The sequence below is a fragment of the Capricornis sumatraensis genome, chromosome 3 (assembly GCF_032405125.1).
Source record: "Capricornis sumatraensis isolate serow.1 chromosome 3, serow.2, whole genome shotgun sequence".
In the NCBI taxonomy this organism is placed as follows: domain Eukaryota; kingdom Metazoa; phylum Chordata; class Mammalia; order Artiodactyla; family Bovidae; genus Capricornis; species Capricornis sumatraensis.
The window spans coordinates 164557176-164571133 of NC_091071.1; the positions used below are offsets into that span (position 1 = coordinate 164557176).

At 60.9% G+C, this 13958-nt stretch overlaps 1 protein-coding gene across 1 annotated transcript in view; it reads left to right on the forward strand.

Annotated features, from left to right (window-relative positions):
• Positions 1–13735, forward strand: part of DIS3L2 (DIS3 like 3'-5' exoribonuclease 2) — a 362585-nt gene extending 348850 nt beyond the window's left edge. Inside the window, exons 15-21 of the mRNA XM_068968636.1 lie at positions 5577–5760; positions 6466–6552; positions 9591–9738; positions 10069–10199; positions 10367–10471; positions 12391–12492; positions 13136–13735. Coding sequence (XP_068824737.1) covers positions 5577–5760; positions 6466–6552; positions 9591–9738; positions 10069–10199; positions 10367–10471; positions 12391–12492; positions 13136–13288 — 910 coding nt within the window. The 3' untranslated portion in view covers positions 13289–13735. The remainder of the gene's footprint in view (positions 1–5576; positions 5761–6465; positions 6553–9590; positions 9739–10068; positions 10200–10366; positions 10472–12390; positions 12493–13135) is intronic.
• Positions 13736–13958: the final 223 nt, after the last annotated feature.

A 13958-nucleotide genomic window follows, 5' to 3' on the forward strand; every position in this document is an offset into this window, starting at 1 on the left:
AAACCTCATTTTACCAAGAGGTGGAACTGTCCCAGGACAGTGGCCACCACTGAAGGGCTTCATGTGGGAGAGGGGGGTGACCAGATTTGCCTTCGAGAAGGAAAGCATCTCTCTGGATGTGAAGACAGAAACAGCTGGGAGTGGCCAGAAGTAGGCAGGCTGGTTGCTAAGAGATGAAGGCTGTGGACCGAGGCTCTGGCATCAGGCTGGGAAGCCTCTCGGAGCTTGCTCTGTTCAGTCTGCATCCTCGGTTTGGGGCACCCAGGCCAGTCACTGCTGTAGTATGCATGCTAATAGTGTAATATTTAAGACCAGGTTATTGCATGCCCATTTCTTCAGGTAAGTAAGTTGAGATTCAGAGAGGTTAAGAAATGTTTCTGAAATCGCACTGCTTGTGAGTGGCAGAGCTGGGACTCAAGACAATCTCCTGAGCTGATACCACTAACTCCTCCCCTTCTCCTGTTGCCTTGGGCTGTCCACATGCAGGATATCCTATAATTTTAAAAAAAAAAATCAAGTAAAATTAGACCTTAGTATTTCATACATGTTTATACTTTTTCGTTAAGTAACGTACTTCGGCAAACGTTATGCTAGACAAGGCGTCGTTGCTGCGTGAGGAGGGCGTGTCCTTGTGTGTAGGTTGCTTGTGGTCTTTCCCTGCCATCTGCTGTAGCAGGTGATTGTGACACCTCTAGGCTTGCTTACCTCCTCCCTGGGATGAGAAGCCTTCCCCTCCGGCACCCAGAAGCCCAAACACAGGTGGGTGGGGTGCTGTGGACTGAGTGCTGCTGAGCTTGCATCCTGGCATGGCCCCGGTGAGCCGTCCATGTGTTTGTCACAGCAGAGGCTGCCCCGGCTCTCCAGGTCATGGGGCCCCTGGTGGCAATGGGCTCCAGATAGATGCTCAGCCGATGCCAGGCCTGGTGCCCAGCTCTGACCATGTGGCGTGCTGTCTGGAAGGTGCTCCCAGCTGGTGGCCTTTCCTGAGCGCTATTTAGGGCAGTTGTCAGGCAGAAGCTGAGACCCAGCATACACACACACACACCGCCTTCCCTGCAGAGGGTAGTGATGATCTCACACCTGTGTCAGGCTGGGGCAGGGGTGGGATTACCATCAGAGCATGGACCCCAACCAGGGAGCGTGTCCGGCTCCATCCCCACTTGGGTATCAGACCCCAGTATGTGCAGTTTGCTCTCAGAGAATGTCCTAACTACCCAGGGCATCTTGCAGCCCCATCTGAGCTCTGGCTGCGGGCCTGGGCATGCAGCTCTGCCTCTCAAAGGCGGGAGGAGATCAGGGTCAAGGGTGACAGGTCAACGGCGGGAGCTTCTTCTAACCAGCTTGTTCCTGCCTGAGCAAAGCCCTCAGCCCAGAGCTGGCCTTGGACGAGGAAATACACAGAGATCCCTGGGCCTCGGTTCGCAGGGCTGCAGTTTACAAAGCAAGGCTCTCTCCTGCCCAGAAGTTCCTGGGTTCTAAGCAGCTCCTGCCACGTCCTGGGTCCTGTGGGAGGAAGATGCTGGGCGCCCCCTGCAGGTCTGTCCAGGAACTGACCTGCGAGGGGCCCAGGGGAGCCCTGAGAGGGGCCCCTTCGCTGGCCCAGATGAGAGCTCCCAGGACTGGCCAGCCCCCTCTCCTTCTGGGTGCCCAGCCCCGTTGCTGACTGTGAATCTGAACTCACTAGAATCTGACTGCTGACCGCGGGCCTTCCCCTTGGCCTCCTGCTCCCCGAGTGCACAGGGGACCCCCACCATCTGTGCTATGCCCTTCGCTGTCCCCCCAACCCCTGCCAGGGCTCCCCTTGGCCTCCTGCTCCCCTAGTGCACAGGGGACCCCCACCATCTGTGCTGCATCCTCCAGCTCCCCCTAGGGCTCTGCCGGCTCGGGCTCCAGGCCCCCCGCTCTACTTTCTCACGTCCACACACTTGCATTTCCTCTCTCCCCTCCCTCCCACCTGCAGGGATAAGGACAGGTTGCAGGGACGTGGCCCCTGAAGCTGTCCTAGACACTAGAGGTCTGTGTCCCGTCCCTCCCAGGGGACATTGATGTTTTTCTGGCAGGAATGCTCTACCTCTCTGGACCATGTTGGAACGAGTTCCACAGGCTGCCCCTTAACCCCTGGGCCCCGTCCTGAGAGAAGCACGGAGATACCCAGGGGTGGGAGCCCCCAGAGGCACCAAGGGTCTCGTCCAAGGTCAGCCCCCATGACCAAGGCGTCCCCAGACTCTCTTCTCAAGGTAAACAGCAGCGCACTTGTCTTTCTCTTACCACTCCAGCTGACGCATGGGACAGTACCAGGGCCCAGGGCAGACAGTGGGGTGACTGGAGAAGCAGGGCCTAAGGGCTGTTGTCACTGCTGGGGCTCCGGGCTTCACCCCCAACCTCCTGTCCCTTCCCTTTGGGGTCTCCTCCTTAAGGTGGGGCGGGGGGAGGGGCCCTGCAGGAAATAGGGGCACGAGCACAGCTCCTGACTGGGGGGTCCACAGCACATTCAGTTCCTTTGACCCGAGGCCGTGTGGGTGGGGGCTCAGGCTGGAGCCCCCAGCCCTGCCCTGCTGCATGCTGGTCCTGGGCTGAACTCACACAGTCCTGTCATGGGGCCATGCTGTCCCCTGCTGGCCATGTTGTGAAATGCAGCCCAGGTCAGCCCCAAGGTGCAGGCTGGAGACGCCGGGCTCCCAGGAGCAGGCCGGGTGCCCACCCCACCACCACCCCCAGCCACAGCGAAACTTGGACTGCATGGGGAGACATGTCTGGATCCGCCTGGCACACAACCGTGTGTGCTGAGTGGGCAATGAGTGGATGAATGAACTGTGTCTGAAACGTTTAGGTGATAATGCTCCGTAGGGTCTGACCAACAGCAGTGTGGGCAGAAAAGTATTAGTGACTCAGTGGTGTCTGACTCTGCGACCCCATAGACTATAGCCCACCAGGCTCCTCTGTCCATGGGATTCTCTAGGCAAAAATACTGGAGTGGGTTGCCATGCCCTTCTCCAGGGGATCTTCCAGACCCAGGGATCGAACCCGGGTCTCCTGCACTGCGGGCAGATTCTTTACCATCTCAACCACCAGAAAGCAGAGAGGACTGGAGACTCCTCTTCAGGTGACTGATCTAAATATGAGAACCAATGCGCGGTGTCAACTGGCGCTAGACCTAGACGGGCTCAGTCGGGTCCGACTCGGCGCCCCCACAGACTATACAGCCCATGGGACTCTCCGGGCCAGAATACTGGAGTGGGTTGCCATGCCCTTCTCCAGGGGATCTTCCCAACCCAGGTCTCCCACATTTCAGGCAGATTCTTTACCAGCTGAGCCACAAGGGAAGCCCCCTAGACAGGCTGACCCTCGACAAAGTGGCTAGTCGCACAGTAAGTGCCCAGGAGTGATGGAGGTGGCCTTCATAGAAGCATGGAGAGGTCAAAGAGGGCGTCAGATGGCAGGGATGGAAATCACAGGACCCCACGAGGAGACCCCAGGCTGGCCATTTAGCATGGAAGGTAGAAAGAGGGAAGCACCTCTCGTGGGGTTTTTTTTTTTTTTTTTCGTTTTTTTTGGCTTGGCCTTGGTGTCCCAACGGTGGGGTCTCAGTTCCCCAATGACCAGTGCTTGAGCCACGCCCTCGGCAGTGGAAGCATGGTCCTAGCCACAGGACCTCCAGGGAATTGCCAGCACCTCCCGTGTCTTTGATGCTGATGTCACACCAGGCACATTTTCCTCCTGTTGTTTCACAACCATTTTGTGAAATAAGTGCTATTGTTATCCCTGAAGAAAATGGATCAGACGCAGTCAGTGCCTTGTTCGGGGTTCTACAGCAAGGACGTGCTGGAGCCTGGATGCAGGTCTCACCTCTAGAGATTTGGTGTTCAGGTTCCCGTGTGTGAACTCAAGGGTTTTCAGCAGGAAATGACGTGCTCAGGACAGATGATAGGGAGGTCGGATGGCCGCTTGAAAGACTATTGCTGCAACTCAGTGGGGAAAGGAGAAGCTCCTTGTTCCACACACAGGCCTCCTAGATGGCAGAAGGGCCTCTGAGACCAGACCTGTGGCCTCCTTTGCCCAACCTCTGTCCTACGGTGGGCAGTGGGCTGGGGGTGGCCCAGCAGGGTACCCAGAGAGGAGGAGCTGGCAGTGCAGGCATGGGTGGGTCTCCTCCCAAGGTCCAGGCCTGGCGCCGGTGGTGTCTGGCCTGGGCCATCCCACCACCCTTCCTCAGGGGGAGGGCTTTGTTGAGGGGCAGACATGCTGTTGGGGCAGCTTGTTAGACCAGAGCCAGTCCTCAGCGGGGAGGCCCATCAGGAAGGCAGGGCTCTGCCTGCTCACACTCTCATCCCCCCTCACCGGCTGTGACTTAAGAGCTTAAAGAGGGGATGGGGCTCACCTCAAGCACTGCCTGCACCTCCAGGAAGGGGACACGTATCCCTCAACTGCCGCCCAGCCTCCCGGGGCTCCTCCCTGACCTCTCCCGCCCCCATGGGAGCAGCACAGGCTTGACGTGCAGCCCAGTGTGGGCTGCACTGAGGAGGATCTCCCCTAGGCTAGGCAAGGGCCCGAGAGTCTCCCCTGCAGTGGCGGGGGTTGGGGGGCCAGGCTCTCCCATACAGTATGTTTGGGCTTCCCAGGTGGCACCGTGGTAAAGAATCTGCCTGTCAATGCAAGAGACATAAGAGACATGGGTTCGATCCCTGGGTTGGGAAGATCCCCTGGAGAAGGGCATGGCAACCCACTCCCGTATTCTTGCCTGGAGAATCCCACAAACACAAGACGCTGGTGGGCTACAGTCCATAGTGTCGCAAAGAGTCAGACACACCTGGAGCAACTTAGCATGCAGGCAAACACACACTACATTTGCCTTGTCCCCAAATGCCTGAGTTTCCTCTGCCATCTGTGACTCTCCTGTTCATCCTCAGAAACCCTCATCTTTCCAGGGAGGAAAAGAAGCCAAGTGCTCCTGGGAACAGGGAGCCCTGGGTCCGCACACCTGCCTCTGCACGGCCCCGCAGAGCCCCCTGGGTTCTCCTGGCCTGCTCAGGCACAGGAGATGCTCCCAGTGTTCTGGGAGACTTCATTATTCATCAGCGATCTTTACTAAACACCTTCTCTGGGTTGGGTGAGGTCCCAAGCACTGGGGCTGCAGCCGGGAATAAGGCAGGCACCCTCCCCAGACCCCCATCTGGTGGGAGACGCAGCGCATGAGCTGACCCACCAGCAGAGAGGAGTACAGACTGGTTAGTGCAGTGAGGGGCATGAGCAGAGGGATGAGGGAGAAAGCAGCTGGCAGGAGACAAGCTGGGCTGTGTGCTCCATGATGACCTAGAGAGATGAGGTTGGGGCAGGGGGAGGGAGGCTCATGAGGGAGGGGGTTTATATGTATACTCACAGCTGGTTCACGTTGTTGTACAGCAGAAACCAACACCACTATTGTAAAGCAATTATTCTCCAATTAAAAATAAATTTATAAAAATATAGTGGATGCCAGGAGGGCATCTTTAAGCCAAAACAAGGATTCAAGAGAGCCAGCCAACCGAGAAGTGAGAAAGAATGACCCCCCCACGTTCCCACCCCACCCCCCGCTGCAGGCTCGTGGAGGAGTTCATGCTTTTGGCCAACATGGCCGTGGCCCACAAGATCCACCGCGCCTTCCCCGAGCAAGCCCTGCTGCGGCGGCACCCCCCACCCCAGACCAAGATGCTCAATGACCTGGTGGAATTCTGTGACCAGATGGGGCTGCCCATGGACTTCAGCTCTGCAGGGGCCCTCAACGTGAGTGCTGGGAACATGGGGGCTGGGGAGGCCCTGCTGGGGAAAGCAGGAGGCAAGCCAGGAAGCCAGGGTTCGGCAGCCAATTGCATCCCACCAGGGTCCTTGCCCTTTAGCCCTGTCTCCCCCGCAAGGGAGACAGGAGGCCCTGGGGACAAGGCCTTCATCTTGCAGGGCCTGGCGGGGAGCCCAGGAGACTGAGGGGGTGCCCTCAGGCCTAGCTGTGGGCAGGGGTCCTGTGGGCAGGGATGGGCTGAGCTCAGGCTTTCTCAGGGCACTAGGGTTGGCAGAAACCAGAGGCTGTTTTTCATGGGGGGCTGTCAGATACTCCCCACCAGAACTGAGCGTCATGTGACTCAGGAACCCATGGCCTCGGCCCTGATTCCACAGCAGGGGGACCAGCCCCATCTGCTCTGGGCCTGGGGTTCCTGAGGTCAGACAGGAAGCCAGTCTGTCCAGGCCAGCCAGCCAGATGTGGAAAGACTTCCCTCGAGCCAGGAGCAGGCCCGGCCTAGGACACAGGCTAGGGGCTGCTGGCCATCCCCCATCCTGCCGCCAAACCCCTGCAGGCCACCCGTGGCCATCTGAGCAGGGCTGGGGCCCCCGGCTGGTCTTTCCTCCCAGAGCCAGGTCTCAGGTGATCAGCGGGGGACAGGGCCCCCGAGCCTCTCTCCCCAGGCCTGACTGCATATCACGTGGTTCTTCTAGAAAAGTCTGACGGAAACGTTTGGAGACGACAAGTACTCCCTGGCCCGGAAGGAGGTGCTCACCAACATGTGCTCCCGGCCCATGCAGGTGAGGCAGGGCCAGTCCTCCGTCCACCCCACCTTCCACCCCCCGCCAGCCGCCCCCCGGGAGCACACAGGACCTCTCCAGGCTCGGAGAACCTGAGGGGAGGTGTGGGGAGAGGGGCGATGTGGGGAGGACGCCCCCTGGGAAGCATGCAGAACAGGTGGCCGCTGGGCTCCCTGCCACCTCCGGCTCCGACTTGCCGGCCTGTCCTGCTCAAGGGCCCCTTGTCTGGGGCTCAGTTAGAGGAGCCAATTGAGCCTCACTTCTCCCCCTGCACAGCCCCTGGGGCTCTGTTTCCTGACAGCAGGAGGGGAGCCACCGCAGGCACCCCCCCACCAAGACTCCAGGGCCTGGTCCCCACAGATCAGACCAGCTTGGGCTCAAATGTGGACTGGTCAGCAACTCATGGGCAGATGGGGACCTGGAGCAGGAAAGTGCATTGGTCTCCCCGAGTCCTCCGCCCCCGCTGTGGCTTGGGGGCCCCAGGCAGAGAAGTCTCCTTGGCCCAGATGATCATGAGAGGAGGAATCAGCTGTGGGGCTCTGTCTGCAGCTGGAAGACAGGCTGGCCACCCAGGAGGTAAACAGTGGGCTGGCTTCTGGCCACCAGTTTCGGCCTTCGACGGCTGAGCTTGGAGGCCCTGGGGGGCCGAGCATTTTGGGAAGGACCCCTACCCACCGGCCCCCAGTGCCCTATCTGGTCAGCAAGAGCTGCCAGTGTGAACAGGAGCAGTGGTGGGCCCAGTGCAGCCTAGGGGTGCTGTCCAGAGGCTCCGTCACTGGGCAGATCCAGTCTGTCCACAAGAACCTCAGCAGCTCACAGTTGAGTTCTGAGGCCTCTGGCTCTGCCAGGAATGGGGCCATCAGGTCCATTTGGGTCTGGCTGCCATAACCCTGCCCCCACTCACAAATGTCTGCCCCACACCAGCCACCATAAAACTCCCCCCCACCAATGGAGAGGGAGGGCATGCATCTCTGGCCACTGGGCTTGACACCACAAACAAGGCCAGTGGGGACCCTATTTCCTCTACCAGCCTCTGGAAGTCACCCACCCCCAAGGTGAACCCAGCCCTGAAGCTCCAAGGGAAGGGGTCCCGTCCTCAGTCACCCAGAGCCTGGCAAAGACCAGACTTACCCTGGCCTCGCCTGCAGTGACCTCAGAGACCAGCCTCTGCCTGGGATCTGATCTCAGGGAGGGACCAGAGAGACCAGGCTGCCTGGTCCCCTGCCTCTGCCCCATTTCTGGGTCCCCATCCATCCCACCCTTCCCAGAGACACCCCCACTGCCCAAGAAGGGGCCGGGGCTCTCCACCCTCCTCACCCAGCTCATCTGGGGACCTGGGCCCCTGCTGAGGACAAATGCCAAACGTGGCTTCCAAGGGAGGCGGCTCCCGTCTCCCTCGTCGACTCACCCCAGACGTAACCAGGGCCCAGGGGGGACCAGAAGGGAAGCGGAGCCGGGCAGCAGAGCAGGTCAGCTCCAGCTGCGTCCTGGCTGCCAGGGCCTTCGATCACAGAGTAAGTGGAGCTGGCTGTGCTTTTGGCCCAACACACGGGAGGGTGTGGGGGTGTGAGAGAGTGTGAGGGTGTGAGTGAGGCAAGGGCGGGAGCGAGTGAACACATGTGGGTGTGACTGAGGCCCTGGCCAAGCAGCTTGGTCATTGGCTCCCAGGCATCATGGCATCTCCAGGGACGGTGGCCCAGGCTCTCAGCACAGCTGCCCCATGGGAGCTGGGCTGTTTGCTGCTCCCCTAGTGACACTCAGCACTCGGGTCAGGACAGGTCGTCAGGGATAAGAAGGGCCGATGGGAGGCTGGCCGACCCCTGCCTCCCTTGGCTAACGAAAGGTCAAGCCTTGGGGGCACAGGGGTGCCATGGCGCAGGCGTGGCCATCAGCAGGTTAGGAGTCAGGGCCAGAGGGCCGGAGGTTGGTCAGTCATGACTCAAGGCAGGGCCAGAGCCAGAGAGGACAAGCCAGGGACCTGTTTTGCTCTGGGTGGGGGCGTCCTGGACCTTCTCTCCTATCTCGCACTCTGGCCAGATGGGGCCATCAGGCTTGTGTCCTGATCAAGGACACTTCCGGCCCCTGGCCCGGCATGGCCGTGGTTTCCCGCGTAGCCACCCCCAGCCCCATCCTAGGGAGGGGCAACCAGAACTGCTCCTTCCTCTTGGGTCCTGGCAGTAACAGCCCCTAAAACCCAGCAGTGAGTTCTTATGCACGAGGATGGGACTCCTCTCCGAAGTCCTCTGACTTCAGCCCGTGGTCCCCCTGCCCTTCCCCCCACCTCCCCGAGGGCTGGCATGGCTGCTCCCCGCGGACTCTGAGAGAGGAGGCCTTTCAACATCTTAAGGGTTCCTAGCAAAAAGCACCGGAGAAGGCAATGACAACCCACTCCAGTACTCTTGCCTGGAAAATCTCATGGACGGAGGAGCCTGGTAGGCTGCAGTCCATGGGGTCGCTAAGAGTCGGACACGACTGAGCGACTTTACTTTCACTTTTCACTTTCATGCATTGGAGAAGGAAATGGCAACCCACTCCAGTGTTCTTGCCTGGAGAATCCCAGGGATCGGGGAGCCTGGTGGGCTGCCATCTATGGGGTCACACAAAGTCCAACACGACTGAAGTGACTTAGCAGCAGCAAGAAGCACCTTCCCCCACCCCCCCCCACCCCAGTGACTCCACTTCCAATCCCCAGCAGAGGGGTCTGGGTAAGCCCCGCACTGGGCCTCAGCAGGAGACGGGTGAGGGCCCCCATGACTCCAGTCAGCCCATGGCAGCCCCAAGGATAACCACCACCACCTCACCCCCGCCACCCCCAACCACCCCCCACCCCCCCACCACCCCCACCCCCCATCTCGCATGGAACAGTCCCTGGTCTCCGCAGGCCTCCCCAGCTTTGTTCAGCTGCTCACAGCCTGGCAGGTGGGCCCATGCCCCCAGTGCCCCGCCTGGTGAGTCTCCCAGGCTCGCAGAGTACACCGGACCGCAGCCTGGTCTGGCCCGGCCCTGAGGTACACCGCCGTCCCTCCCCCTACCCCCAGATGGCCGTGTACTTCTGCTCAGGAGCCCTGCGGGACCCAGCCCAGTTCCGCCACTACGCCCTCGACGTGCCGCTCTACACACACTTCACCTCCCCGATCCGCCGTTTCGCGGACGTCCTGGTTCACCGCCTTCTGGCCAGTGCGCTGGGTAAGGGGGCAGCCCGGGGGGGCGGAGCCAACCACGTCCAGAGTGGGTGCCTGGCAGCTAGAGGCCACACTGCCATCGCTGGGGAGGCCTCGCTGGGTGGGGTGGGCACCCTGAGCCACCGGGCAGCCTGTGCCCAGAACCTGTCCCTGTGAGCACATGCTCGGGGCCCCAGGGCCCTGACCGTGGCCACACCCCCTTCTTGGCCCTCCCGAGCCCAGCACAGGCAGGCCTCACTCCGCCTGGGCCAGTGGCACCGTGCTGCCGCACCCCGCACCTTGACTGGCGCACACAGGGCGCCCGCCGGTGAACCCCTGTCCATGCTCTGCCCAGGCTACCGGGAGCTTCCAGACGTGGAGCCTGACACCTTGCAAAAGCAGGCCGACCACTGCAATGACCGCCGCATGGCGTCCAAGCGCGTGCAGGAGCTCAGCACCGGCCTCTTCTTTGCCATTCTGGTCAGGGTGAGGCCACCAGCCATCCCCGCCCCTTTCCCTCCCTGCGCCCCACCACCCTGCCTGGCGCCTACACAAGGAGTCCCCCTGGGAGTCCGGCCCTTCAGCAGCTGGGGTGGGCCCTGGGGAAATGCCCCATTCCTTGGCCAGCCCTGGCTGGAGCCCTACGCCCACAGGAGAGTGGCCCCCTGGAGTCGGAAGCCATGGTGATGGGCGTCCTGAACCAAGCCTTCGACGTGCTGGTGCTGCGCTATGGGGTGCAGAAGCGCGTCTACTGTAACGTGAGTGCCGGGCTTCTGGGGAGTCGGGATGCTCTGGGCTAATTCAGGATGCTCTGTTCCCCAGGGAGGAGTTGGGATGCTCTGGGCTGATTCAGGATCCTCTGGGCCACAGGGGAGTCAGGATGCTCTGGGCTAATTCAGGATGCTCTGGGCCCCAGGGAGGAGTCGGGATGCTCTGGGTGGTTTCAGGATGCTCTGGGCCCCAGGGGAGTTGGGATGCTCTGGCCCCGGGGGGATCGGGATGCTCTGGGCTGATTCAGGATGCTCTGGGCCCCAGGAGAGTCGGGATGCTCTGGCCCCGGGGGAGTCAGGATCCTCTGGGCTAATTCAGGATGCTCTGGGCCCCAGGGAGGAGTCGGGATGCTCTGGGCGGTTTCAGGATGCTCTGGGCCCCAGGGGAGTCGGGATGCTCTGGCCCCGGGGGAGTCAGGATGCTCTGGGCTGATTCAGGATGCTCTGGGCCCCAGGGGGGTCAGGATGCTCTGGGCCCCAGGGGGTTCGGGATGCTCTGGGCTGACTCAGGATGCTCTGGGCCCCAGGGGAGTCGGGATGGGCGGGCAGAGGGAGCACCAAGCTGTGTCCACTCAGCACACTCCCTTCCCACCTGCCTGTCCCTGTTCCTGCTGCGGATCTACTTTGTTTTCCCAGCATCTGCTGCGGTCTTGGCCCAGGGACAGCCCTTGTTAGACTCACGAGCAGGCAGGATGGGAACCTAGGCCAAGAGCCCCCGTCCCTGTCCACATGGGGTGGTGACACCGCACCCCTCACTCACCTGTGGCAGCACCAAGTCCACCGAATGGGTCTGCTGAGACACCCAGCTGTCCTGCCTGGGGCCAGGGGTCCAGGTCAAAGGTTGGCCTCGGGCCTCTTTCCCAAGGACTCGAGCAACCAGAGACCAGGTCCGTCCCAAACCAGTGTAGGTGGCAGGGAAGGCAGGTTGAGGAGAAATTTTTTTTTTAAGGAACATGGGAAAAGGAAAGATCAGAGAGAATGGCCCGAGGCCATGCTGGAAGCTGTGTCTCCTGAAAAGAAAGAAGAGGCCAGCCTTTGTCTGTCCCGCCCTGGAGGCACTCTGTTTGAGGTTCTTGCTGAGGGTAGTTGGTGCCACTTGAGGAACCTGTTCTAGCTGACCTCTGACCCCGGCTGTGATTTCCTGACACCCAAAGCACTTTGGGAAGTGCAGAGCCTAGCACGTAGTGTGAAATAAACACAGTGTGAGTAAAATGGACTAAAGCAGGGGAGACTATATGGAGTCCAGCAGGAATCAAGTCGGGCTTCTGTTGGGAATTCCCCTGGCTGTCCAGTGGTTAGGGCTCTGCACTTTCATTGCTGAAGGCAAGGGTTCGATCCCCAGTCAGGGAACGAAGGTCCCACAAGCTGCACGATGCAGCCAGGAAAACTGCTGGACTCTTGTCCTGAAGTTCATTGACACAGTGGGATTCAGGTCTCAGTCATCTCTGCTCACAGCCCAGCCCCTCCTCTGTCTGTGCTAACAGACCCAGGCCGGGAGGGGTGGCGGCCCTCCAGCCCTAGGTGCCCGGTCCACCTCCACCTATGTGGACAGTCCCTGATGAGACAAACAGGGCCTCCACCTGCCCCAGTAACACACCGAGCCCCCAGCCCCTCCCCGCCCCCGTCCCTTGGCGAAGGTGGCCTGTCTCGGTGGCCTCCCCAAAGCGGGCAAGAGGCAAGAGGCGAGGATTGGAGAGGTCCTCCCCCATCAAAGGTCAAGCAGCCCAGAGCCAGGCGGCAGGGCGGGGAGCTCCATCATGGGTCAGTCAGAGGTCGGCCAAGGCGGGGACTGCTTCCAAGCACTGGGGGAAGGGGGGACCTTGCAGGCTCAGAGGTTAAGAGGCGGTGCCTAGAGCCTGAGTCCCATGGCACAGGCATGTGCATCGCCCACACCGCCCCACATACAGATGCTGCCCCTGCGGTCCCACCATTTCCAGAAGGTGGGCAAGAAGCCGGAGCTCACGCTCGTCTGGGAGCCCGAGGACTTGGAACAGGAGCCAGTGAAGCAGGTGAGGCGAGGGTGGGGCCGCCTTCCCAGATCCGCGCTGCGTCCCCGTCCGCCCAGCTCTTTGACAAGCCGCCTCCTGCCTCATGGGGTGTCCTCTTCAGGGCTCCCTTCCTAGGTCCCCCTGTCCCCACCCTGCACTCAGCTTCCCCCCAACCCTGGGTGGGAACTCAGGCTCCCCACCTCCCCACCCTGTGGGCCCGGCCTCCTGGGATCACTACTCTGGGGAGAGGCCGGGCCTCTGCCTGCCCCTCTAAAGCAGGGGTCCTCAGCTTTGGGGTCCTTTTGAGACTCTGATGAACACTGTGTAGACCTCCTACCCAGGAGGACAGATTTCACCTACAGTGGGCCTCACAGGCCAGACCCAGATGGTGAAGTTTTCTCCCTGGTGCTGAGCGGCCTCCACCAGGCATTGCACACAGCAGCATCAGGCTCCTTCCCTTCTCACCAGGACCCCACGGCCTCCTCAGTCCTTGAACAAGCACGGCTTACTGACGGGTCCGCGGAGGCTGAGACAGGCAGAGCCAAGGCCGCCGGGGCCCAGCTGGGTGCACTGGCAGAGCCGGGCTTTTCCTGAAACCCCAGCCCCTGCTGTGCCCCTGGCCGGGCCCTCCCCAGTCACCCTGCCGGGCCCTCCTCACCCTCAGGTCATCACCATCTTCAACCTGGTGGAGGTGGTGCTGCAGGCAGAGGCCACCGCCCTCAAGTACAGTGCTGTCCTGAAGAGACCGGGCACCGAGGGCCTCCTAGACCCGCAGGACCAGCTGGGGTGTGGTGACCACAAGGAGGAGCAAGACTGAAGCCACCAGCCTGGCCGCACCCCTCTCCCCCCGCCCCTCAGCCCCCGCTGGTTTTTAGGAATAGGACCTTTTGACACCAACTGGGATTTTTTTTTTTAATTTGGTTTTTAACAACTCAGGGTTTTGTTTTTATTTTTTTCATCCTGTTCTATTTCTGCAGTGCAGTTTTTAAGCTGGAGGGGGTAGAGGGTGGGGCTGGCTGGACGGAAGGCTGAGGCCTGGCCGGTGCTCAGCTGCCCAGAGCTAGACCCGGTCCTCCCAGAGGCCAACCCCTCTTCTGCCCTTTACCCACTGCCTGCCCCTGCACAGGAAACCAGGGGTTTTCAGCAAATCAGTGTCCTGGAATAAAATCAAGTGTGAAGTGCTGTCTGGTGTGTGGGACAGCTGGGTGCCCCTTAGACCCATGGGGCCTGGCCCGGCTCCACCCCTCACAGCTCAGCCAGGGCAGCTGCCCTCAGGAATCTCCCATCAGGTCCAGGATGATTCATGGAGCTGGCCATGTGACAGATGGATGCCAGGGCCTCAGTCTGGCTGATTAGAAATGGAATTAGAATGCCATACAGCAAGCGCATCCATCACCCTGAGCAGATGGCTGTGTCCACCCCCACCCCCCACTTCCTCTCAGCCTGCTGGCCCTCCTTGGCCTCAGGAGGGGGGCCAGGGTCCTGTG